Below are 24,546 nucleotides of genomic sequence, written 5' to 3'. Positions count from 1 at the left end.
GACAATAAAACTTATGTTGGACTGTTCACCTGGACCCCACTTCCTCCTTCCCAGGTTTCGGCACTACCATGACAAGGTTCTTTAACTCTCTTTGAAGGAGGAAGCGGGGGCCAGGTGAACAGTCCAACATAAGTTTTATTGTCATACTTTTCAGTACTTTAATGACAGCTTGCATCTTTCTCCACAGACATAGTTTGGCCATGCCCCCATCACCACAGTTAGTTTCTAGTTACTATTATAGATTTTTTATTTGTCTCACCAAATTTTTGCTTTTGATGGTCAGTAGTCTCAGTATAATTAAGTCCTACATTTTGAAGTTTACATTAGATGAGCCAAAGTGTCCTGGAAGTTTAAATTGGCTCACATGCACACATACATCTGCTCTCACTCTTTCTCATTTGAAAAATCCCTGAGCCAGTGCACGTTCCCTATATTCTTTTTTTATCCCTTCTTATATTTTGTTTGGGTGGCTTCCCAAACTCCAGATGTCCCTCCACCTGTTAGCCAGGTCGAAAAAGTTTGTTCCTGTCCATCTCTCTGTTCTATATGCCCACTCAGTCCCACCACATTCCTCTGGTTGGAGGCCATGTTTGATTGAATTTCAACTCTTTTGTTCTTTTGATCCCTTTATGTCTGTTTCTCAGGTCTCCTCTCAGGTGTGCCTCCCCCATAATTCCTATTTTTAGATGTTTTACTCTGAAATTAAACACTCTTCAGCATGAGGGATGCTCTCTTTTTGATGTGAACACAGTACCCTCTTCTCACTTTTTTTGTCTTGAAAAACAAAGCATTTTGTGAAACGATTAGTCGGCATTATCGACAACGTCAACAACAAAAAATTGTCATAAAATTTCCGTTATCGAATAGTCATTTCATCTCATTTAACGCAACATGAGATCACATTAAACTCTAATGATGACACGTGAGAGTAGCACTGCAGTTTACGCCTGACTGAGGAGAGGAAGAATCACACAGCTCACAGTCCAGATGCACTCTAAACTTTCACAGCTTCAGGTTGTACTGTAGATCGCAAATTATGAGGCAATTATATGGCCCGATGTAAGGGGGAGAGATTGAAACTACACCTGGCTGATACACAAGGTGTCTTTGGGACGCTCGAGTGTGCACGCTTGCTGCAGCTAGATCATAATGCGATGGATCGCAATTTATTGAATCATAATATATGTCACTATGCGTTTCTTATTGTGAATATAATTGTCTATACACAGTCTATACATTTTTTTTTTTTTTTGTGAGTTAAAGAGTGATTGAAGTGACCAGAAAGGTGAGAGAGGAAGTCTTTGCCCCATTATACACTGCAAAAAAAATAATTTTTGATTTCTTTTTGTTTTGGCATGTTTTCCAATATAAATATCTAAAACTCCTTTAAAACAACATCTATTTTCTTTAGCAGCATTTACCCGAGAAGCAGCATATAAGGTATTTAGACTTGCTTTTAGAGAATAGATCATGAAAATGAGTGTATTTTGTCTTAAATGCACTCGCAGAAGTATAACCAAGTGAAAAAATACACTTATATACAAAATACACTAATATTTTAGAAACATTCTTTTGAAGCATGTCTACATATCTTATGTTTCTTCTCAAGTAAATGTATCTGGTTTTAAGAATTTTAGACCACTTTAAATGGTAAGCAAGACAAAAATACTTTTTTGGAGTGAATATTTGTATGTATTAAACTCACTGATTTAAAGGGGGAAAGAATACTTTAAATGTCATTTAGAGGTATTTTTAAAAGCTGAATTTTCAAGCACATTAAAGTCAGGGCACAAGCTGAATAATCGGTTAAGAGCTAATGATTAATCGTTGCAATAATCACTGAATAGTCGAATAATCGTTAGTTGCAGCCCTATTAACAATAAGGTTGTATTCATTAACAAGAACAATACAGTACAATACTTTTTCTGAATTTATTAATCTTGGTTAATGTTCTTTCCTATGTATACTAATACATTTTCTAACTTTAAAAGTTGAATATCGTAACATTAATTAATTATGAACTACATTACCAAAACCATTAACCAGGATGAATAATTGATGAAAAAAGTAATTGTTCATTGTTAGTTTATGATACTTAATGCATTAACTAATGTCAACGAATTAAATCTAATTAAAAGTTGTTACAAATTACCTATCATCAGAGAGGTTTTATTGCGTTAATGTCTTTGTTTTCCTTGTCCAGAGCGAGCCATCCCCTTTGAGCACATGATGTATGAGCACCTGCAGAAATGGGGTCCCAGAAAGCAGGAGGTGAAGTTCTACCTTCGTCACGAAGACTCGCCCACTGAAAGCAGTGATCAGGGTGAGAATGCTTTCACTAGACTGGCAACAGGCCACATCTTGCCCATCACCAATCTCTTCTCATTGGCTAACATTGATGGGAATGTTTTTGATTCCCATGTCAGTGGCCTCTATATGTGTTCTTTTGAAAAAAGATACAAGCACATCCTGGTTGAACAATTCAGGTTCAATATAATTTGGTGGCCAAGACAACACCTTGAACTCTGTCATGTTCCTCAAACCATACCTGAACTATATTTGCAGTGTAGCAGGGCGCATTATCCAGCTGAATGAGGCCACTGCCATCAGGGAATACCGTTTCCATGAAGGGGTGTACATAGTCTGCAACAATATTTGGGTAGATGGTATGTTTCAAAGTAAAATCCACATGAATCCCAGGACCAAATGTTTCCCAGCAGAACATTACACAGAGCATTACACTGCCTCCACCGGCCTGCCTTCCCATGGTGCATCCTGCCACCATCTCTTCCCCAATGATGTAAATGATGCACACACACCTGACCGTCCACATGATCTAAAAGAAAACGTGATTCATCAGACCAGGCCACCCTCTTCCATTGCTCCATGGTCCAGTTCTGACACCTTTCTATCATGGCCAGCATTACGTTTTTCAGCAGTTTGTGCTGCATTAGCTCTTCTGTGGGATTGGACTAGACGGGCTAGCATTCACTCCCCACATGCATCAGTGTAACTTAGGCACCAATGACCCTGACTCTGGTTCACCGGTTGTCCATCCTTGGACCACTTTTGGTAGTTACTAACCACTGCACACGAGAACACACCACAAGGCCTGCCGTTTTGGAGAAGATCTGACCCAGTCGTCTAGCCATCACAATTTAGCCCTTGTCGAAGTCGCTCTGATCCTTATGGTTGCCCATTTTTCCTGCTTCCAACACATGACATTTAAGAACTAACTGTTCTCTTGTTGCCTAATATATCCCACCCCTTGACAGGTGCCATTGTAACAAGATAATAAATGTTATTCACTTCACCTGTCAGTGGTTTAATTTTGTGGCTGATCAGTGCAAACTCGGACTACATCTACATTAATCTGTATACATTTGAAAATGCCATTTTCATTTTTAAAATGCTCCCTTTTCACACTGCTATTTTCAAGCATTTTCCAAAAGTGGTTTGTTCACACTGAAACATATGAAAATGCTTAAATACCCTTTCTGCATGTGCAAAAAAATAAATAAATCACCATTCCATGTACGGTTTTAAAATGGCATCGTTCTCGTGTTCCGTAACCTGACAGATATATATATATATATACACACATATATATACATATAAACATACACATAAACACACATTGTTTTCTCCTCAGGATACATTTTTTTGTTTAACAAACATAATGCTCTGTCAATCCAAAATGTTATTGAATCTCAAACCTGAATGTTTAACAAAGAAAATGTGAGTTTGTCTTTCTCAGTGGAATATATGTGTGCACAACTATTAGGCAACTATATTACAAAAATAATTTCTCACAACTCAATTTTTAGAGTAGGTGCAACAAATAAGTACACAAAATGAAAATTAAATAACATTCCTGGCCTTTCAAAAATATTCTGTGACCAATATAGCCACCCTTCTTTTCAATAACTGCCATGAGCCTTCCATCCATGGAGCTGAAGCAGCAACCACAGCCTCTCAAATGCTGTTCAAAGAGGTGTATTGTCTTCCCTCAATGTAAATCTCACATTTAAGAAGGGCCCACAAGTTCTTAGTAAGATGTAATTCAGGTGAGGAAGGGGGCCAAGTCATTGTTTGGGCATCTTTGAGGGCCTTGCTGGCTAGCCAAGCAGTGGAGTACTTGGATGCATGTGATGGAGCATTTTCTTGCATACAGATCATGGCCTTCTTGAATGCTGAGGACCTCAAGCAGTGGTACAGGAAGAAGAAAGTACTTTTCAGAAACTGGCAGTAGGTTTTAGAGTTGAGTTTCAGTCCATCTTCAACTCGAATAGGTCCAACTACCTTAGCTTACCTTAACTTAATAATAGCAGCCCATACCAGTACCCCTCCTCCACCTTGCTGGCACCTGACTTGAAGTGGTGCCCTGTGTCCATTAGTGATCCAGCCACGGGCCCATCCATCTGGTCCATCAAGAGTCACTCTCAATTCATCCGTCCATAAAACCTTTGAAAAATCTGCCTTCATGTATTTCTTTGCCCATACTTGAATAATTCAACTTGTGAATATATTCAGTGGTGGTCGTGTTTCAGCCTTCTTAACCTTGGTCATGTCTCATGGCAATTGGCACCATGTACAGCCGTGGCCAAAAGTATTGGCAGTGACACAAATTTTGTGTTTTGCAAAGTTTGCTGCTTCGGTATTTGTAGATTATTGTTTCACATGTTTCTATGGTATAATGGAAAACAATGATAAGCGTTTCATATGTTTTAAAGGCTTTTATTTGCAAAAACATTCAATATATGAGTCAATATTTACTGTGTTGACCCTTGTTCTTCATAGCCTCTGCAATTAACTCTGGCATGCTGGATATCAGCTTCTGGGCGAAATCCTGATTGATGGCAATCCATTCTTGACTTATCAGTGCTCTGATTTGATCACAATTTGTGGGCTTCTCTTTGTCCACCTTGCCTTTTTGATTATTGACCACAGGTTCTCTATGGGACTAAGATCCGTGGTGTTGCCTGGCCACGGATCCAAAATATCAATGCAATTGATTGTGACATGGTGCTCCATCATGCTGGAAAATACATGGATCATCAGCAAATTGCTCCTGGATCATTGGGGGAAGTTGCTCTTGCAGGATGTTTTGATACCATTCTTTATTCTTGGCAGTGTTTTGGGGCAGAATTGTGAGAGCCCACTCCCTTGGATGAAAAGCAACTCCACACATGGATGGTCTCAAGATGCTTCACTGCTGGCACGACACAGGACTCATGGTAGCATTCACCTTTTCTTCTCCGGACTATTGATTTTCCCGATATCCCAAACAGTCGAAAGGGGGCTTCATCGGAGAAAATATCTATGCACCAGTCTTCTGTTGTCCAATCCTTGTACTTCCTCCAGAATTTCAGTCTGTCCTTGTTTTTCTTGCGAAGAAGTGGCTTCTTTGCTGCCCTCATTGACACTTGGCCATTGTCCAAAAATCTTTGCCTCACTGTGCGTGCAGATGCACTCACACCAAACTGCTGCCAATATTGAGCAAGCTCTGCACTGGTGGTAACACAATTCCGTAGCCGACTCCTCAGGAGGAGACATTCCTGGTGCTTGCTGGACACTCTGGGACGTCCTGAAGCCTTCTTCACTGCAGTTGTTCCCCTCTCCTTGAAGTTCTTGATGATCCGGTAAATGGTTCTTTTAGGTGCAATATTCTCTGCAGCAATTTCCTTGCATGTGAGGCAATTTTGATGCAAAGGGATGATGTGTATATATATATATATGTGTGTGCGTATGTATGTGTGTATGTGTGTGTATATATATATATATATATATATATATATATATATATATATATATATATATATATATATATATATATATATATATTTTTTTTTCAGATAATCAATCTTGTAGTGGAAGAGATTATCTTTAATTAAGACGATACAAAAAGTGGCTTCAGAATACAATGTATTGTTTACTACCATATTATTGAACATAAGTCAATCATTGGCATACAGTTCACGGCAATCCATTTTGCAAGTGAATTTGTCAATCAGTTCAAGATTTATTACGAGGGCTTGTTTAAGGACCCATCAATGTACACCTGCGTCATACATGCAAACATACAATTTTTAGGTCACTGTGTCAAGTTAAATATAGTTTAATACTTAGAACTCCAAGTGTTTTGAACACAAGAACATAACGTGTTTTCTTCACTGTATTAAGTGTGCGTTGCCCATACAGATGAAGTTTCAATTACTGCCCTCTGGAGTAAACAGGTGGTACTACAAGCTTGCATTTCTCAGGACTTTTTACGGTCAGGGGGCATTGCGATTAATTGCGTACATTTTTTTTTTTACACTTTATTTTTTTATAAACTTAATCGCACTGAATTAGCATGTTAAATAGACAGCCCTAATGTATATATATATATATATATATATATATATATATATATATATATATATATATATATATATATATGCAATATAAAATCTGCAATTTCAAGACATATTATTTTTTTTAAATATTATTTTCATAATTAATGGTGCAACATGTAGCCTAGTTCATGGCATCCAAAAGCTTTTTCTTCTGCAACAGTTTAATAAAGCATTCTGTTTTCTGTCAGAATCGGCAACAGACTCTATACAAATACTCTCCACCACAACTTACAAATAATGGAAACATTGCATACAGCAGACAATTTATATAATGACAAAAATGTTAATTTATTTTTTAATGCAGTTAATTTGTATAGAAGCAAATCTTTAAATAAAGGAGGATGATAGACGCAACTTTTCTAAGTTTACTCGCTGATGACTACATGCAATGCACCGCGCACTGTCAGCACGCTTATACATTACAAAAAGTAGCATCATTTAATTCATCACTTTAAAAGCACCATGGCAAAAAATATTAAAATCACTAGTTTGTTGTTGGATATCTAGTGGAGCATCCTGTCATATCTTTCTGTGACTTCTGTCTGCATAGTTTACATCTGTCGTCTTCAGTCAGTCATTTAAATACTACCAAACAGCATCATTTTTTGTTGTATACGAGTCTGGTAGATCGAATTCCTCTGTTATATTTTAGTTTGTGTGTGGTAGCCCCATTATAACTTGAATTGAAAGTTCATGTTTAGTCCGCGACACTTGGCCAAGCACCACGCGGCCACCGTCTGTAACCATAGCAATAGCTCCAGTACCCACATATGCACAAGGCTTACAAAATCTTATGAATAACTTTTTTATATTATCTATTTATACATTATATATAATATTTTGCCATGTGCAAGTAAAGCATTTCACTGTTCTAAACCATAGATTCTAAATTATTACGATTAAATTAACCGTGACATTTTTAATGGCGGTTAGTAGTAAAACCCTTTAATCGCGGCATCCCTACTTGTGAATCGGAATCGAATCATGATATTGTGATTTAAGTGATATATTGAATTGTGCCGTTTATTGCTGTGCATATCGTGAGTTGGCTGGTGATTAAAAGAGGATCATGAAACAAAAAGAAGTAAATACAGGCCTTAATGCTGCCTAAGTTTCTCTCGGTCTCACTCTCTGTCTTCCTTTTTATCCTATCATTCGTTTGTTTTCACTCTTTCTCTGCACTTGCTCCAATGAGGTATTTTCCTATCGATGTAGGCAGGATTAGGTTTTGTAAGTGTCCCCATGGATAAAGGCATAAAGCTGAGACCTCTGTGTCTGGGAGGGAAAGAGGAAATAATCCACTAAATGTTTGAGATCCATTCTCAGTGTAACATGGCAATAACAAACAGGCCTTTAAACCTTTCCTTCATGGCCTTGTGATATGTGTATATGTTTTTTGTGTGTTCATTGACGTGTATATTGCACAATTGAATGTGTTTTTGGTAAATGGACTCGATGTATTTTATTCCTGTCCTCTTAGGGAGTCAGCAGTCTCAGGGGCAGCCCAGCAGGGGAGGAGGAAGCAGCTCAGACATGCACAACGAGAATGGGGTTAGTTCATCTCACATCTTCATCGAAATATGCCACATTTTCTTATCCCAGCATTGTGATTATTCAAAATGCACCCTGGGGTGTACAATTCCACATGCTATAACAATACATTATGATGTATTTCTGGTTAATTTAATACAAAGTAGCAGCTGCAAAGTTCTGGCAGTACTTGATGGGTCAAGTGACACTCCTTAGTACTGAAGCTTTAAAATCATTCAAATTTTATTCAGTCCTTTTCTCTAACCCTGAGCCAAACGCAGTGAGACCTGTCATGTGCCATTACTCTGCTTCATGTATCACATTCACAGAAATGCACTTGCCATTTTCTTTCAAATAAGCAATTCTCACATCACTTATTAGTTTTGTGATGTGCTTCCTACAAAGAGTAGTCCACTGAGCTCATTTCCTCCCACCATCTGTCCCAAATTTCGACAGGGGACAAGTCAGGCTCCAGGAAGTGGAACTAATTCCACCTTTAGGGGAAAAAGATGTCTGTAGACCACCAGTGTATATAATGAGATGGGGGGGGGGGGGCGCGACAAGCAGTTGTTGGCATCCACTGAGGCTCGAGATGGTCTTTGTTTGGGCTCATTAGAAAGGCTGTTGCCACCCAGGTACTCTAGTGCTTAACACACACTCTTATTTATGTTAGGTGTTACTTTCTGGCAGGGACTGTTAAGGAACACACCTGTCTGCCTGTCTTGTCATGTAGCCATATGGATCTCATTTTCAATGTCTGTCTCTATGTGTGTATTTAAGTGGAATAAAGAGGGTTAACTTCTTATAGCCATGACATTTGTCTAGTTGGCGTGTGATCCTTGTGTCTAATTTGATTAAATGTTTGGCAACTGATGATTAATTTGCCATCTGAAAGAGAAAGTGAAGACTTCTTACTCTTTTATTGTAGGAATGTAGTCAATCAATGCATATATTTTAAATCTGGTTTGTTACATTATTTACATAATCTGTGCAAGTACTTTAACACTAACTCAAACTGAATGTGTTAAAGGGTCCATGGAGTGCTTTTTTTTTTTATAACTGTATTATCTTCCCTCAGATCCAATGATAATGTTAGTAAAGTTTGTTTTTTTTTGCACCAAAACGGTCACAATTTAGAAATATATGATAAGTTTTCACCCTGTTTTTGGCCCTCAGTCTGAAATGCTCTGCTTTGGCCTAAGCGCCTCCATAAGACCATAAGTAAACGCCCACTGTTATGATTGGATAACATCATGCAGCCCCTCAAATTCAGCAAACTCAATTGGAAGACAATATTACAAAACTACATTTCAGGGTTTACACATAACGCACCACCAACACGTTACATCTGTATACATTAGATGTTCATCTCAAGCACAACTGTTAACACAGGGCACCATAATCTAACAGTCATGACATTTGATATATGCATGCTAGTGGGCGAGGCCAAGGGTGCGATGAGGCATGTTGTGGGATGTGTAAATACAAATGAGCAATGTGTTGTGACGTCATTAACACAGAGATTTCAAAACGAGATGTTTCAGTAGGGTGGCAAATATAAATGCTCTTTTTAGAGTGGGGAGGACATTTTTGAATTCTTTACATTTAGTAAAATTTACAGTATTTGTTTTTTATAGTAGTTACCTCATATGTCTAAATATCAAGGACATTTTGACCCCCTTTAAATTAGAAATGCGCATGAGAGAGGGAGAGAGAGCAAGAGAGAGCACGAGCGGGGTATATATGTAGTCCTTGATTAGTAATAGCCACTAATGATATGCAGGTGCGTGTAATCCGAATGATTTTTTCTTGACGTCTTAAAAGTACTAAAAGTGCCCGAAGTTGAGGAAAATCAATTTTTTTATTTTTATATTGTTTTTTTTGCTTTTTTTGTGCTCTGGGTGGACATATTTTCAATTATATTTTTGAGTGCCTTCTCTCTAAAATTAGATTTATATATATAAAAGCCTTATCCAGTAATCACGAATGACTGCAAAATCATATAAATTCATCCACATTCAGTAGATGCTTTTGTGACGTGCAGCAATCTACGGCAGTGACATGCCAAGACTTTTTTGACTGGAGTGACCCATTTTGTTCACAGTCTCATTCAAGTGTGGCATGAAGCGTTTTTCAACGTCCCTGATAATAATAAGATATGTATAAATGTTCAAAAAAAGTTTATAGTTAAATGTTACCTACCTAAATAATTGATTAACTGTTATTAAATGTTAATACTGCAAAACACAGAAGACTCCAAATAGCATTTAATTTTTACATTTTGTAAGTATATTCTTTTTTTCATGTATATAATGTCTTTTGAAACTGTATTAATGTTATGGACACTGCTAATATGAACACAGTTTTGGAGTTGGAGAGATGACGCTTCCGTGGCATGATGTAATACTATCAAGTAGGCTATTGTTTTATTTTGAGACAATAAAAAAATATATTGAAGATATTTCTTAATCTTATCATAGGCTTACACACAAAGAATGTGCATGGATTTTAGTTGTGTAGGCTACTCAATTTATCCATATATTGGAACTGCCAAATGCAATTAGATTAATTAAACAGTGCTTTAAAAACAACTTGCTTAATTTGATATTAAAACGTGAGCTGCAAATTATTATTTTCTTTTTGCATATTTTCTTAAGAGACGTACTATGATATAAGACTGAATGCATAATGAAAGGAAATAATAACAGGCTCTCAAAAGACTCAACTTTTGGCAAATTAAAAAAAACGATAGGTGTATTTATTTAAAGGGGTCATGACATGAGAAACCAAATTTGCCTTGATCTTTTGGTATATAAGAGGTCTTTGTATCATTAAAACGTCCTGCAAGTTTAATATTTTAAGACGTCCTCCCCATTCTAAACGAATCATTTATTTAATCAAGCTCAAAATACAGCTCGTTCTGGATTCATGGTTAGAAGTGACGTGACGGTTAGAAGTGACGTACCAGCGTTTGCATATGACCGCCTTCAGCACAAGATAACTACGCTTTAAGCGCAAGACAACTACGCTCATTTCAGTATCGCCGTGCGCCTCACAAGTGTTCAGTCGATGGACAGCGAGCTCTGACAGAGACTACTTGTGCACAGGAAAATTACGATGCCACACAGATGTGCTGTTCCTGGCTGTGGTCAAACAAAACCTCTGAATAAGCTGCCGAAAGATCCAGACGTCAGGGAAAAATGGATGCAGTTTATTTTTTGCGGACGTCCCAGTCACGGCAGTGTTAACTTAAGCGTTTGTTCTGTACATTTTAAGGATGACTGTTTTGAGAACAAATCTCAATATGATGCTGGCTTTGCCAGAAAACTGTTGCTCAAAGATAAGTCCGTGCCGACTATTCTGGGAACAACGACGACGCAAACTGTAAGTAATCTATTTTAAACTTTAAACTACTTTTTAAAGCGCAATTTCATTCATTATGAATAATCACAGTGTTTTTACTTAGTTTACTTGCATATTGTTCTGGATGGGGCGTCAATAATTGATACATAGGCACTGACGTTAGCCAATCATAACAGTGGGCGTTAACACTGAAGTCTTAAATGGAAAACGCCCCCAAAACAGACTGTTTGAATCAGAGGATGAGAAACAGGGTGGGAAAAGGTCATAAATCACTAGATTTTAAAAGTTTTTCTTAAAAAAAAATATATTAATACTATAATTGCACCTAAGGGAACATAATAATACAATAAAAAAACCCATGTCATGACCCCTTTAATTGTAACTGTAAAAGATTGTAAAAGAACTGCTAAAGTTTACAAGGTTTGTGGCATGTGGCATCGTATCTTTTAAAGATTTTAAAAACTTTGTTTGAGGCAGATATCCCCGCATGTTTAAAAAAAATAAAAATACTTACGACGCACACATCAATGTTATACACACCCCAAAACATCAGGTGGGAAAGTGGCCAGACATTTCATATCTGAATGACTGAATAGTTCTGGACACGCCCCTGCACTACGGACAGCTAAACACTTTGTCCTTAAATGTGACAACATCCTGTTGACCACCTAAGATCAGTCCTGGCATTTGGACAGTCTGAGCCTCTTGAGAACGGCCAAGACAAAACTTTTGGCCTGTTTCACAGCAACAGCTAAATTTGTTTGGGCTGTTTAATCGGATTCCTTCCTCAGGCCCCATCTTAGTCTGTCTGCTTCTAAACACTAAACAATCCTAAGGCAGCCCATCCCTGTAATGTCTCTACTCAGGACTTAAGGGAAGTTATTGGCCAACAAACACTGTGCTAAGTCAGCAGTATGATTGTGTGTAAGTAAACGTCTTCGTAGGCTAACCTAATAAAACAGAGGGTACTTTCTGTTGTATTCTCATTCTCCTGTTGCAACTTTATTATTTTGAGGATTACACTAATTTCATGACATAACTGCTCTTAAGAGGATCAATGCTCTTTTAATTCCATTGGCTTTACAGCAGGGTGGCTTTCTCTGCTCCGACTATGTCGAAGCAAAACCCCCTCTGAAGATTTTCTCTCTCTGACACACACAAACTCGGAGTCACACTCATGAATGTGTTGCCAGCCTGTAAAAGGGAGGTAATGTTTTTCCCCTTATGAAATAGTGGGTGACCACCTTTCTCTCATTTCCTCTTGCTGTCACTCCATCTGTTTTCTTTAGCTTTTTCTGAGAGTCTGTTCTCCTTCCCTCTCCTTTTTCACCATGACAGAGGGTCAGCTTGGCCAGTCTGCATTGGAGCGTGTTAAGTGCACCCCCTCCTTTTTCATTTTCATTCCCTTCTACTTGCTCTTTTCCTCTACTGTTTTCTACTAATCACTCAATTCCTGCACACTTTGTTCCGCAGATCATTCATTGTACCTCCAGGGCGAGAAAGACAGGGAGTTGAGGTAAGGCTGCCTCTGCTCTCCATGTACCGAAAGGGAGCATCCTATGCGCTATTCAATAATGCATTGCCAATAATTCACAGGCCTTTAATGCCACAAAGTCAGCTGTTGTCGAGTCAGTATGTGGTTCATTATACTTGGAAAGCATTAAAGGGTGGAAAGAGCCATCAGTCTTTGTCTTGTTCTCCCTCCATATTTTAAATTAAGTGGGCAAAGCTTTGGACCGTTCTATGGTATCTAATAATGCTAGAGTCACTGCTAATACTATTATGCTTGTCCATCGTGCATTCACATTTTTTAGATCCAAAGTGCTGAACTGTGTGGGCATATCAAGTTTCATAAAGTTGAAGCTGTTCCTCTGTGTGTGGGCAGCTTGTCTCTCCAGGGCTTCACATGTTCCAGTTTCTTCTGCATCTTGTGAAGTGTTACCTTTGTGAATTTCAAATCTTCTCAAAATATCTTTATATTTTATTCTCTTAGTTTCAACTTAATTTTTAATTTGCACCAAAACAGTAAAGCAATGTATTGAAAACTTGCATGCAACCTTTTTTGATTTCAGGTTTCAGAAAATGTTTTTGTCCAAAGTGACTATGGCTTGTGTGAAAAATACTAGAACACAAGCCATTCATCCTTGTGAGAATCACATGGAAACTGTCAAGAAATGTCATATTAAACCCCAAAATCAAAAAAATAAATAAATGAGCACTGGTCTAAATGTAAAGAGGATTATGACATGCTTCCTCTATGCCAAGAGTCATAGCTGTATGCGGTCCACATGGGTGCATTCTGTAAAGTGGTGAAGGAATGTTATTTGAATTACTATATTTGTTATCAAGTTCCTTGGCTGTGTAGCATACCAGTTAAATCATATTTCTGTCAAAAGACAAGCTTAACTTTATCTGATATTTCACTGCCAGCTTTGGCTAATGTGCTGTGGCAACATGTAATGTGGCATCCAAAGCTGCTTATATTTGGGAACATGGCCTTGCCGAGATGAAGTATGTAATGACCGAGTTTCTCCATCGATTTAAGTGGGGCATTGGGAGAATTTTCTACAGAAAGTAGGGGTTTAGTTAATTAATCCGTTCTGTCAGGGTATCAGTTAAATGGCTTGTTTTGTTTTTTCACTGACTACCATCTTTTAGGACAGTGGTTCTCAACTTTCGCTTCAGGACCCAGATTTTACATTGGAAGTCAAGTGGCAATTGAACAACGTAAACAAACAAAACCTGTATTTAATATAGCCTGGGTGGTGGGTGGCTGACGTAAACGGTCATCCACATGCTCAAAAGTTGGTTTATTAAATAATTAATATATAACATAACTTCTTAATTGTATTTATTGGATATAAGTTATTATTTCATCTAAGCACCTTTAACCTTGACATGTATTCTTTTTTTGTGCTATTTGAAATCAAGCTTATCTTAATTTAATTAACACCTTATTTCTGTAGGGATAGTTTGTAATATCCTGACTGTTCCCATGAGTAGACCTCTTTTCTGTGTTTGGGCTGTGAAAATGTTTATTTCCTGCTCCATAACAGATACTGTTTCCTTTCATCTGATGCTTAATGATTTAAGTAAACTTAGACTGGCATTGTTTGCTTTAAGATATCCCCTATTTCCAAATATCAAACATGCATTAAACAAAACATATATTACACAGGAGGAAAGCTTTGTCCATAGGTCTTGGAAGTCTGGACTTTAACCCTCTGGGGCCAGCGCGTCCTGCTGGATATTTTCATCATTACAGCGGAATAAAATAAATTTGGGCATACAGATAAGTGTAAGACATCATTAGAGACTATAAAGGGTCTACTTTTATTTGTGTACCCTCACAATAACAACAAAACCCTGTGCTTTATAAAGAAAATAAAAAGGGTGAGCTATCAGACATCTCTGTCTCCACGAGCATATTTCTGAAACGCGTCACAAAAATGAACTAAAACTTTGTGAATACTTCTCACACAAACATGAAACATATGTTTAAAGAAAGCTTACAATTTCTACTTTAAATAAAACAATTCAAATTTAAAACAAATATTCTCCTGCAATGTAATCTGTATGAAACAAAGCGATGTACAGTTTTTACTGGCTCATCTAATTTTTTATAGCCCTTGATATACTTCCCTTATATTTGCAGTGCAATGCCTTAAGCACAAGTAAGACCATGAATGGTTGCTCATTAGTGTGATTAGGTCACTGTAGTTAGTCTTTCTAAAAAATATATTTTTTAAAGAAATTCTTAGCCTAAACACATTAAGAAACTTTAACTACAACTGTAAAATAATACAAAAATAATACAGCTAATAGCTAAATAATGTAATACTATAAAAAAATTAATATTTCAAAATACCAGAGTTACTGTTACTACAGTAAAATCATGGAGGTTTGTAAAGACTGGATAGGTGTGTGGTTTTTTGCAAAGTTTGCAAAATGATAAAAGTGAGCAAAATGGCTCAAATTGCTTACAGCATCTTTAAATGTATTGAGAAAGCAGTTCGAGTTAAGGGGAAAATTGTTGCATTGCAAAATGTTGAGAGAAATTGTCCCACGCTTCCATCACTCAAGAGCTCTTGAAAGTGAAACCTCTGTAGCTGTTACACACTCTTCTCTCATGATCTTTAGAACATGGCCCTGGGCTACAAACCTGAACAGAGAGACAAGTCTTTTGAGTTATTACCCAATGACCTGCTTCCTTTGTCATGTATTGAATGAACTGCCTCATTCATTTTGTTACTGCTTTTCTATAAGGCAAGGCAGCAGTAAACAAGACTCTCAGTCTTGACTTCTTGGTGGTACTTTTCAGATAAATAAGGAGGCTGCCTCTCACTCCCTTTCCCTCACCCGAATTCTCTCATCAGATGTGCTGTAGGAATTATTTAACCTGTTCATGCTCTTTAAATTAAAGCCATCTTTTGGTTTATTTACCTCTCCGGGCTCATTATTGTTTTAAAAAGTATCGGATTTCACTGCTGTGTGGGCACCTTTATTCAATATAACACTTAAGCGTTCCCTAGATATGCACAGCCATATTTGTTCAACTGCATCTAAGAGGGATATAAAAAAAATAAGGGCATGCAGGATCATGGAGTCTGACTGGAGGGCAGCTGAGACATCCTTCTACTTAATTTCAGAGAATACTGTGGAGAGTGGGGCCTTTTTCCCTTCCAGAACCACCTCAGAAACTGATAATCAAATCAGCCTGTTTTATGTCGTTCCTTGTGCCACATTGCCATAGAGATGGTCTTTTTGAATCATTCCCCTTCCATGGAGCTTGTGGTGATGGGGCCTGCAAGACTTACATAGTTAAGTGCCGAGCTATGATATGTTACATTTTGGTGTTATAAAGCAAAGTTGCCAGAACTTTAACTTAATGTTACAAAGCAAAGTTTTGAAGTTGAACTTGGCTCTTCGTTTGATTTGATGTATGTGCAAAATAACATAGACCTTTCAGTTACACTGATAAATCATAGTCTCTCTTTTATAACAAGGTTAAGGCAAATTGTGAAGGTTTAAACATTTGTTAAATGTTGGTATCATGCCTATTTTCTAGTTGTTGTTGCCTGATGTTTGTTCCAGGGGTGCATGAGCCATACCATATCACTTGTGTCATAAATATATTTACTGAGAAGAGAAACTGTTATTGAAGTCCCAACAAACTGTAATTACTTTTTGAAACAAAATAAATTAGCACTTCTAACAGAGGTAGAAGTTGATGATCATTAGAACGGTGGTGTCTTGAGACAAATTTGAAGTAGAGGCACAACAAATTGTCTATGCCAGTGATTGTAATATTGCTAGTGGATCTGGCAAGCCCGTTTTAGTCTCAAAGCGGTAGCTCATGCTGATTTGAAATTATTTGTTTTATCCAGACCTGATTGGGCCTCGTACTCCAGACACAATCCTTTTTGTTTATTTTTTGGAGCATCACTCATCAGTAGTGGAATGAAATGGTTTTGTATTTCACAACGCAACATCTATCTGATTTTGATTGGGAAGCACACTTCCAGTTACATAACCTGTTCAAGCGTTTTGATATTTCTTCAACATTTGTTTGTCTTATTATTTTGTAAGTACTGGAAATCAAAATCAGTTATGTAATGATACACAGTTGCTCATGAGAATTTAAACGTGGAGAAACCAACAAGCAAGTGTAGGTAGCCAAAGGTTCCCTACATATGGAAAAATACAAATACAGAATACCTTTAAGAGCTCATCTGGGATTGGTATGTTTGCGGCATGGTTTCTGTATAGTTATATGCATATTTAATTTGCACATTTGATCTTACTTATATATATATATATATATATATAGTGTGTTTATATATATCGTGTGTGTGTATATATATCAGGGTTCCTGTGGATCCTTAAAAAGTCTTAAATATCTTAAATGATACAACAAAAGTCTTAATTTTTATTTAAAGAGGTCTGAAATATTTGAGCGGAAAGATAGGAATCGTGATATGACCTAATGTGATTATCAAACTTCAAAAGAATATGATTGAATTAAATAAATGTTAATTAAAATGGCTGTGGCTCAGGTGGTAGAGCGGGTTGGCCACTAATCGCAGGGTTAGCCGTTCGATTCCTGGCCCACATGACTCCACATGCCGAAGTGTCCTTTGGCAAGACACTGAACCCCAAGTTGCTCCCAATGGCAGGCTAGCGCCTTGCATAGCAGCTCTGCCATCATTAGTGTGTGTGTGTGTGTGTGTGTGTATGTAAATGAGTCGCAGTGTAAAGCATTTGAAATCCGCTTGGGTTAAAAAAGCACTATGTAAGTGCAAATAATTTACCATTTAAATGCATGCGCTGCATGTAGGGTTGGGAACTGAGAACTGGTTCTTGTTCAGAACCGGTTCCATTCTTAAAAAGAATACTGGAATCAGTTGTGTTTCCAGTACATCTCAATCCCACGGGGCAGTGGTGGTGGCTCAGTGGTTGAGGCTCAGGGTTACTGACCAGAAGGTTGGGGGTTCAAGCCCCAGCACCACCAAGATGCCACTGTTGGGTCCTTGAGCAAGGCACTTAACTCCAGGTTATGCCGGGGGATTGTCCCTGTAACAAGTGCAGTGTAAGTCGCTTTGGATAAAAGCGTCTGCCAAATGCATAAATGTAAATGTAAGCCAGCTCTTTTGAATCTACAGCCTAAGACACACCTTTTATGAGAATTGTATAACATTTATTTCTGATTTGTTATATGTGTTCTGTAGAAATCTGAAATGATACCATCATTTGGTAACAGACTGTAGATGGTAGTAAATACAAAAGAATTGTAGAATTTCTCATTTCCAAATAATTATATATATAAAAAAGGTACTTAATGAATTACTGGAATCATTACGGAATCGTTAAATCCCTTCCGATTCCCATATCTGTGTCCCTCAGAGTGAAAACGTGGCACTGTTGTATTTTCTTCAAGCACGCACAGGCTTGTGAGAGCATTTCACAATCATAAGCCATATCGGAAATTTATGACAAGTGATCTCTAAAGATCAACTGTTGATAATGATATAGTTTTTTTCGCAAATGCAACCAAAAATAATTGATTGCGACAATAATTTAAAATTTAGTGGCCACTGGCGACAGTCGGGTTGTGTGCGTTCATATGCAGTTTCGTCAGATATGATCTTGTGAGTTATTGAATATATTTTTGAACATACACAACCAGTGTCTTGCGCCACTTTTCTCTCATTCTGTTTCTGATGAACTCGCTGCTCTACACGCAACAACAAACCCAGCACGAAGTAGTCATGAACAAATTACTCTTTTGAACTGGATATTTTTCATGAAGCACCAGTAAAGAACTGAGGGTTTGAACTCAGGAGCTCAGGTTAGCAGTTTGAATCCGATTCCTTTCTCAGCGACTCAGCCATCTGTGAGCTCACAACTGGGAGTGCAGACATTTCAAAATAAGAGTCCCATTTGTATTTGGCGTTTCTTTATAATTAAAAGTCCCTTATTGTGGGGGCCTGGGTAGCTCAGCTATTGATGCTGACAACCATCCCTGAAGTCGCAATTTCGGATCCAGGGTGTGCTGAGTAACTCCAGCCGGTTTCTAGGGAGGGCGGAGTCACACAGGGTATCCTCCTCGTGGTTGCTATAATTTGTGGTTCTCGCTCTCTGTGGGGCGGGTGGTGAGTTATGCATGGATGCCGCAGAGAATAGCGTGATTATATTTATATATATATATATAAAATCAAGCTTTTGACACTTGGGACAATTGAGGGACTTGTACACAACTATTGCACAAGGTGTAAACATTCATTGATGCTCAAGAAGACAACACACTACCACTGTATATGCTTACTATATTATTTAAATACACTGCCTTTCAAAAGTTTAGGGTCACTTGACCCCATCTTGTTGTATGCTTAAATGGTTGAAATTAGTTTTGTAGACAAAAATATAATTGTGCCAACATATTAATTTATTTCATTAAAAAAACTACAATTTTAATGAAAATAAAAAAAGTTTTTGAAATGGATGCACTGAATAATAAAATAATAAAGAAAAGCAGCCAATAGGTGAACAGCATAGATTGGAACCCCTTCAATACTGTTTAATAAGCATCCCAGGGTGATACCTCAAGAAGTTGGTTGAGAAAATGCCAAGAGTAAGTTTCTGCAAATTCTAAGCAAAGGGTGACAGCTTTGAAGATCCTAAAATATCAAATGTTTTATTGATTTTGGATTTTTTTTTGTCACAACATAATTCCCATAATTTCATTTCTGTTATCTGTTATTCCATAGTTTTGATGAATTCATTATTATTCTAAAATGTGAAGAAAAAATGATAATAAAGAATGAGTAAGTGACCTCAAACTTTTGAACGGCAGTGTATCTGTAATGTAGAATCTGAAGAGCAGTACTAAATAAAAAAATTATAATTATCTCTTATATTTGTATAAATTATGAAAGGGGGTGAACATTTATGAGACAATGGAATGCAAACTTATCTTCTCAGCTATATATGTACTGTTTATTAAACCTTTGATGAATGGGCTGCTGACTGACTTTTCTTTTGGATTCTTGTTTCTGAACAGCAATCTAAATCAAGAGAAAGAAGAAATTGTGAGAAGTGTTGATGGAGTAAGAAATGTGAACGGACCTATTTTAATCCATCACAACACAGTGGAAAAACACTAAACATTAATTACTGAAATGAATCATGGTGTTAACTTGGCAAGAATAGACTTAGCCAACGGCTGTAGGTGACCTGGCAATACCACACTCCAAGTATTACGCAAATACCTTTCAAATGTATATTTGTGTGCTCAGGCATGTTAATGTTAGTATTGATGCTGATAGATTGTCATTGAACACTTCATTGATGCATCATGGAAGAGGCAAAATCCATATTTGTACAGGATTAGTTTTTACAGGGGGACGTAGGGTAATTTAATTACCAGGGCTTCTCTGTAATTTTAATTTTGTGTGAATTGGTCATGTCAGTAATGTAAAAATATCACCTGGTAATATTTATCCCATGCGAATTGACAAGTTGGTAAAAAGCCTGTAAAGCTGCACTTTCCAGCCCTTGTGCTCTTTAAATATTGCTGTTTCTTAAATTCTCAGAGTTTCTGAAGTGGATGTTGGTCAAGAGAAGATGCCAGAAAATGTAAGACGAACCCTAGCCCTAATATTAGAAAAGTACACATGCACGTAATCTTTTATGATTTGCATAATCAGCACATTATACATTTTTTAATAGTTCAGTTACGTGTGACAACAGTGAGTAAATGTTGTAGCCACATCCATCTTGGACACCACTTATCCATTGTGAATCAATGGTAAACAATACAGAAGACCGCAGTAATAATTACTTTACAGACATGTGTCTGGAAAACATCCATAAAATGTCTGAATAAGGCTAAAGTCTCCCTGGAATAAACTGGTGTAAGTGTCTTGCTGAAGGACACCGTGTTGACAGAGATTGTCTAGCTCATAGATTGTTCAAATAAGGCAACCCGTAACCATTTCTCATAAATATAAAGATCAAAAGATAATTTGTATTTTACATTAAATCCTCAAAATACAAAAATATGCACAAGTTCACAAACAATACGTGTTAGAGTTTGTGGATTGTCCGCGGTTTTGCCATGTTTGTTTACATTGTATTTTTTTCTGTAATCTTGAGTAGTTAAAATATTCCTGGTCTCATAGCAACATTTTTGCCATTTTTGCAGACTTTTATTACCTTTAAAACAAATCAGGATTAAAATGGCAGATTATAAGTTCTTAAACACATTTCTTTTGCCCTGTTCCTCACATGATGATATCTTATGACTTCAAAACAATTCTGTAGTGCTTGTAAGCTTGTTCGAGTGCAGTCAGTAGCTCAACTGCGTTGCACTTGTGATGCAAAGGAGTCAACAAAGTGTAATAGAAGAACCACAAAGTGACATGGATGCTTCAGCAGTTGCATTTTTCATCTCACATTTGCTTTTTACGACACTACCAGTTAGGTTGAGGTTTAGGATATTTGGTAGAGACATGGTTAATTATAAGGTTTTGTTGATTTAAAACTCGATAGAGCATTAACCTTAATTTCAACTGTTTGGGAGAAAATATTACTTGTTTTTATTGCAACTCAGTAGACATTTCACCATGGAACTGCCACGATACATGTAAGGAGACATGAAATGTCTTCTTGCAAAAATCTTTGAGATCAGACTATTGCCTATTTAAATGATCTAATTTGACTCCAACTGAAATGACTGTGATGCCCTAGTCCTTACATAACCTTAATGGCTGACCCAGCTTCAACTTTTTTCTTCTTTGCGATGAGTGCACTTGTATGGGTTACACTGAGGACAGCCCAGACACAAAGCAGAGTGGTGGTGGCTTTTTAGGAAATGGAATCATTGCTATATTGGCACAAACAATAAAATATTTGAATTTCGAGGGGAACTTTTAAATGGCACAAACCAGATTGTTAATGGTGTTCTTCAAGGATTAGAGTGACGCTTTATCTCAGTATATCAGCAGAACCCACAGATTAATGATCTAATAAGATATTCAAGAAGAAGAAAGAAAAACACAAGGATAAGAGTGAAGCTTAGTCTGTCATTCCCATTATGTTCTTATTTTTTATTTTTTTTTAGTCAAGTCATCTCTGCTCACTACAGAACAGATGTTGATTGTCTTTGAGTAAATTGTCAACCCACTCATAAATTTCATCATCAGTTGCTGTGTATCACTTGTGTGAGTGGTGGTGGTGTAGTGGTCTAAAGCACATAACTGGTAAACTGGTAATCAGAAGGTTACTGGTTCGATCTCCACAGCCACCACCATTGTGTCCTTGAGCAAGGCACTTAACTCCAGGTTGCTCCGGGGGGATTGTCCCTGTAACAAGGGCTCTGTAAGTCGCTTTGGATAAAAGTGTCTGCCAAATGCATAAATGTAAATGTAAATGTGTGACTATACACTCACTGAGCACTTTATCAGGAACACCTCTACATCTACTTATTTATGTGATTATCTTATCAGCCAATCATGTGGCAGCAGTGCAATACTTAAAATTACAAATTTTTACAGTTAATATTTACATCAACCATCAGAATGGGGAAAAATGTGATCTCTGTAATTACAACAGTGGCATGATTGTTGGTGCCAGACGGGCTGGTTTGAGTATTTCAGTAACTGTTGATCTCCTGGAATTTTCATGCACAACAGTCTCTAGAGTTTAATCCGAATGGTGCCAAAAGCAGAAAACTTCCAGTGAGTGGCAGTTCTGTGAACAGAAATGCCTTGTAAGGCAGAGAGTTAAACGGAAAATGGCCAGACTGGTTCGAGCTGACAGAAAGGCTACAATAACTTCGATAACCACTCTGTACAATTGAAGTGAGCAGAATAGCATCTCAGAATGCACAACATGTTGAACCTTGAGCCAAATGGGCTACAATAGCAGAAGACCACGTTGGGTTCAACTTCTGTCAGACAAGAACAGAAAGCTTAGTGCTGTAGTGGGCACAGCTTCACCAAAACTGGACAGTTGAAGACTGGAAAAATGTAGCCTGTTTTGATGAATCTGGATTTGGATCTGGATACAATAGATCTGGTTCCTAATAAAGTGTTCAGTGAGTGTGTTTCATAACTCTGCATTTTATGTTTAGTGTTACATCATGTACTGTGAGCCTTAAATCGACCACAGTTATGCTTAATTTCTCTAAATGACAGTCTATAATGGCAATTGCCATCTATATTTTGGTGCCTTTAATCTTTGCTACACAGCAGATTTGCCTTGCTGCCATGGCGATACCCTAGCGACAGCGACATTGACAGACAGCTTGCTCTTATCACCCAGAATGCAGTGACATTGTGGGATTCTGGGATATATCTCAGACACACAGGCTTGCTTTTAAACCCTTTCAGTTAGACGTGAAATCAGGTCTAGTATTAGCGCTCATGCTATAATTAAGCTGTGAGTGTTTACTCAGCCTGAGGTCATTTCACACTCAGCTCTCACTATTCTAAGCCCTGCAGATACATAGTTCTATCTCTCTTTCTCACAATCTATTTTTTTCTGTATCACCTTAATGAGGTGAAGCAAATGTCCAAGCTCACATTTTCCCCCAATCTGATGGTTGATGTGAACATTCACTGAAGCTCCTGACCCATATTTGTAATTTTATGTATTGCACTGCTGCCACATCATTGGCTGATTAGATAATCACATAAATAAGTAGGTGTACAGGTGTTCCTAATAAAGTGCATAGTCACACAAGTGATACACAGCTACTGATGAGTTCAAGAGGCTAACTGTTGAATTTCAAGTAAAATGTATGAGTGGGTTGACAATTTACTCAGACAATCAACATCTGTTCTCTTGCCACTGAAAAAATGGTTGTCCTGTTGCTCCCTCCATTGTGGTTACAGGACAGTTTGGGATGCTGTGAATAGACTATGGTATATATCCACATATTTAAGGGTTATATGCCTTGATTAAGTGGTGGCCTTGTGGTGATTGTGAGTAGGGATGCAGTGATAAAAAATTCTGTGCCAATACTGATATCCAATTTAGAAAAATATATACCAATGCTTCTACCAATAGTTTAGTGGTTTTGCATTTTAATGGTACCTTATTTCAAATCACTGATAGTTAATTACTAGGACTGTCAATTTAACACGTTAAATCAGTGCGATTTAATTCTATAAAAAATAGCAAATTAATCGTATCCCCAGACCATAATATGGAAGATTCTTACCATTGGAGCATTTCAAGCTTGAAGTACCACATGCTTTCTGCAGGGGGCAGTATGCAAAACTCCAGCTGTTTAGGCAACGTGCAGCTGTACAGAGAAACCAAACTCAGGCTTGCTTGACACTATTGACAGCACAAGATGAGAATGCGTTCTTGCGTACCAATACAGCTGGACCGAGTCCAATTCCAAATGGAGGAATCACGTTTTTTTCCCCTAAATTTCAAACTAGGTTTTACTTAACACGGCAACATAAAAATGCTGTGTCTATTACGTGACGCAACCACAGTAAGATGCTCAAAGCATCTGTCTGACACAGGTGTACAGTGGCACGTTAATTTTAATAATATGGAAGTAAACAATATATTGCCCTAATGTCACTTTTTGTATTGTCTTATCAATGCTGTACTCGTCTGCCACAATAATGTTATGCATTTTAATTATCTGAATTATTGTTTTTACAATATATATTATTTATTATTATTTGAGGGTCTTTCTCAGCCATTTGTTATATACTGTATGTGATTAATTGCAATT

At 37.4% G+C, this 24,546-nt stretch overlaps 1 protein-coding gene across 7 annotated transcripts in view; it reads left to right on the top strand.

Moving 5' to 3' along the window:
• LOC127622059 (apoptosis-stimulating of p53 protein 1-like) overlaps positions 1–24,546 on the top strand; it is an 87,996-nt gene that overhangs the window by 40,221 nt on the left and 23,229 nt on the right. For all 7 annotated transcript variants that reach the window (XM_052095978.1, XM_052095979.1, XM_052095977.1 and 4 more), the window contains 2 exons: positions 2,204–2,323; positions 7,879–7,949. In XM_052095978.1, the coding sequence (XP_051951938.1) occupies positions 2,204–2,323; positions 7,879–7,949 (191 nt within the window). The remainder of the gene's footprint in view (positions 1–2,203; positions 2,324–7,878; positions 7,950–24,546) is intronic.

Source organism: Xyrauchen texanus, chromosome 28 (assembly GCF_025860055.1).
Source record: "Xyrauchen texanus isolate HMW12.3.18 chromosome 28, RBS_HiC_50CHRs, whole genome shotgun sequence".
Lineage (NCBI taxonomy): Eukaryota > Metazoa > Chordata > Actinopteri > Cypriniformes > Catostomidae > Xyrauchen > Xyrauchen texanus.
Note: the sequence above shows the minus strand (reverse complement) of the source record. Positions and strands in the feature narration are given on the sequence as shown.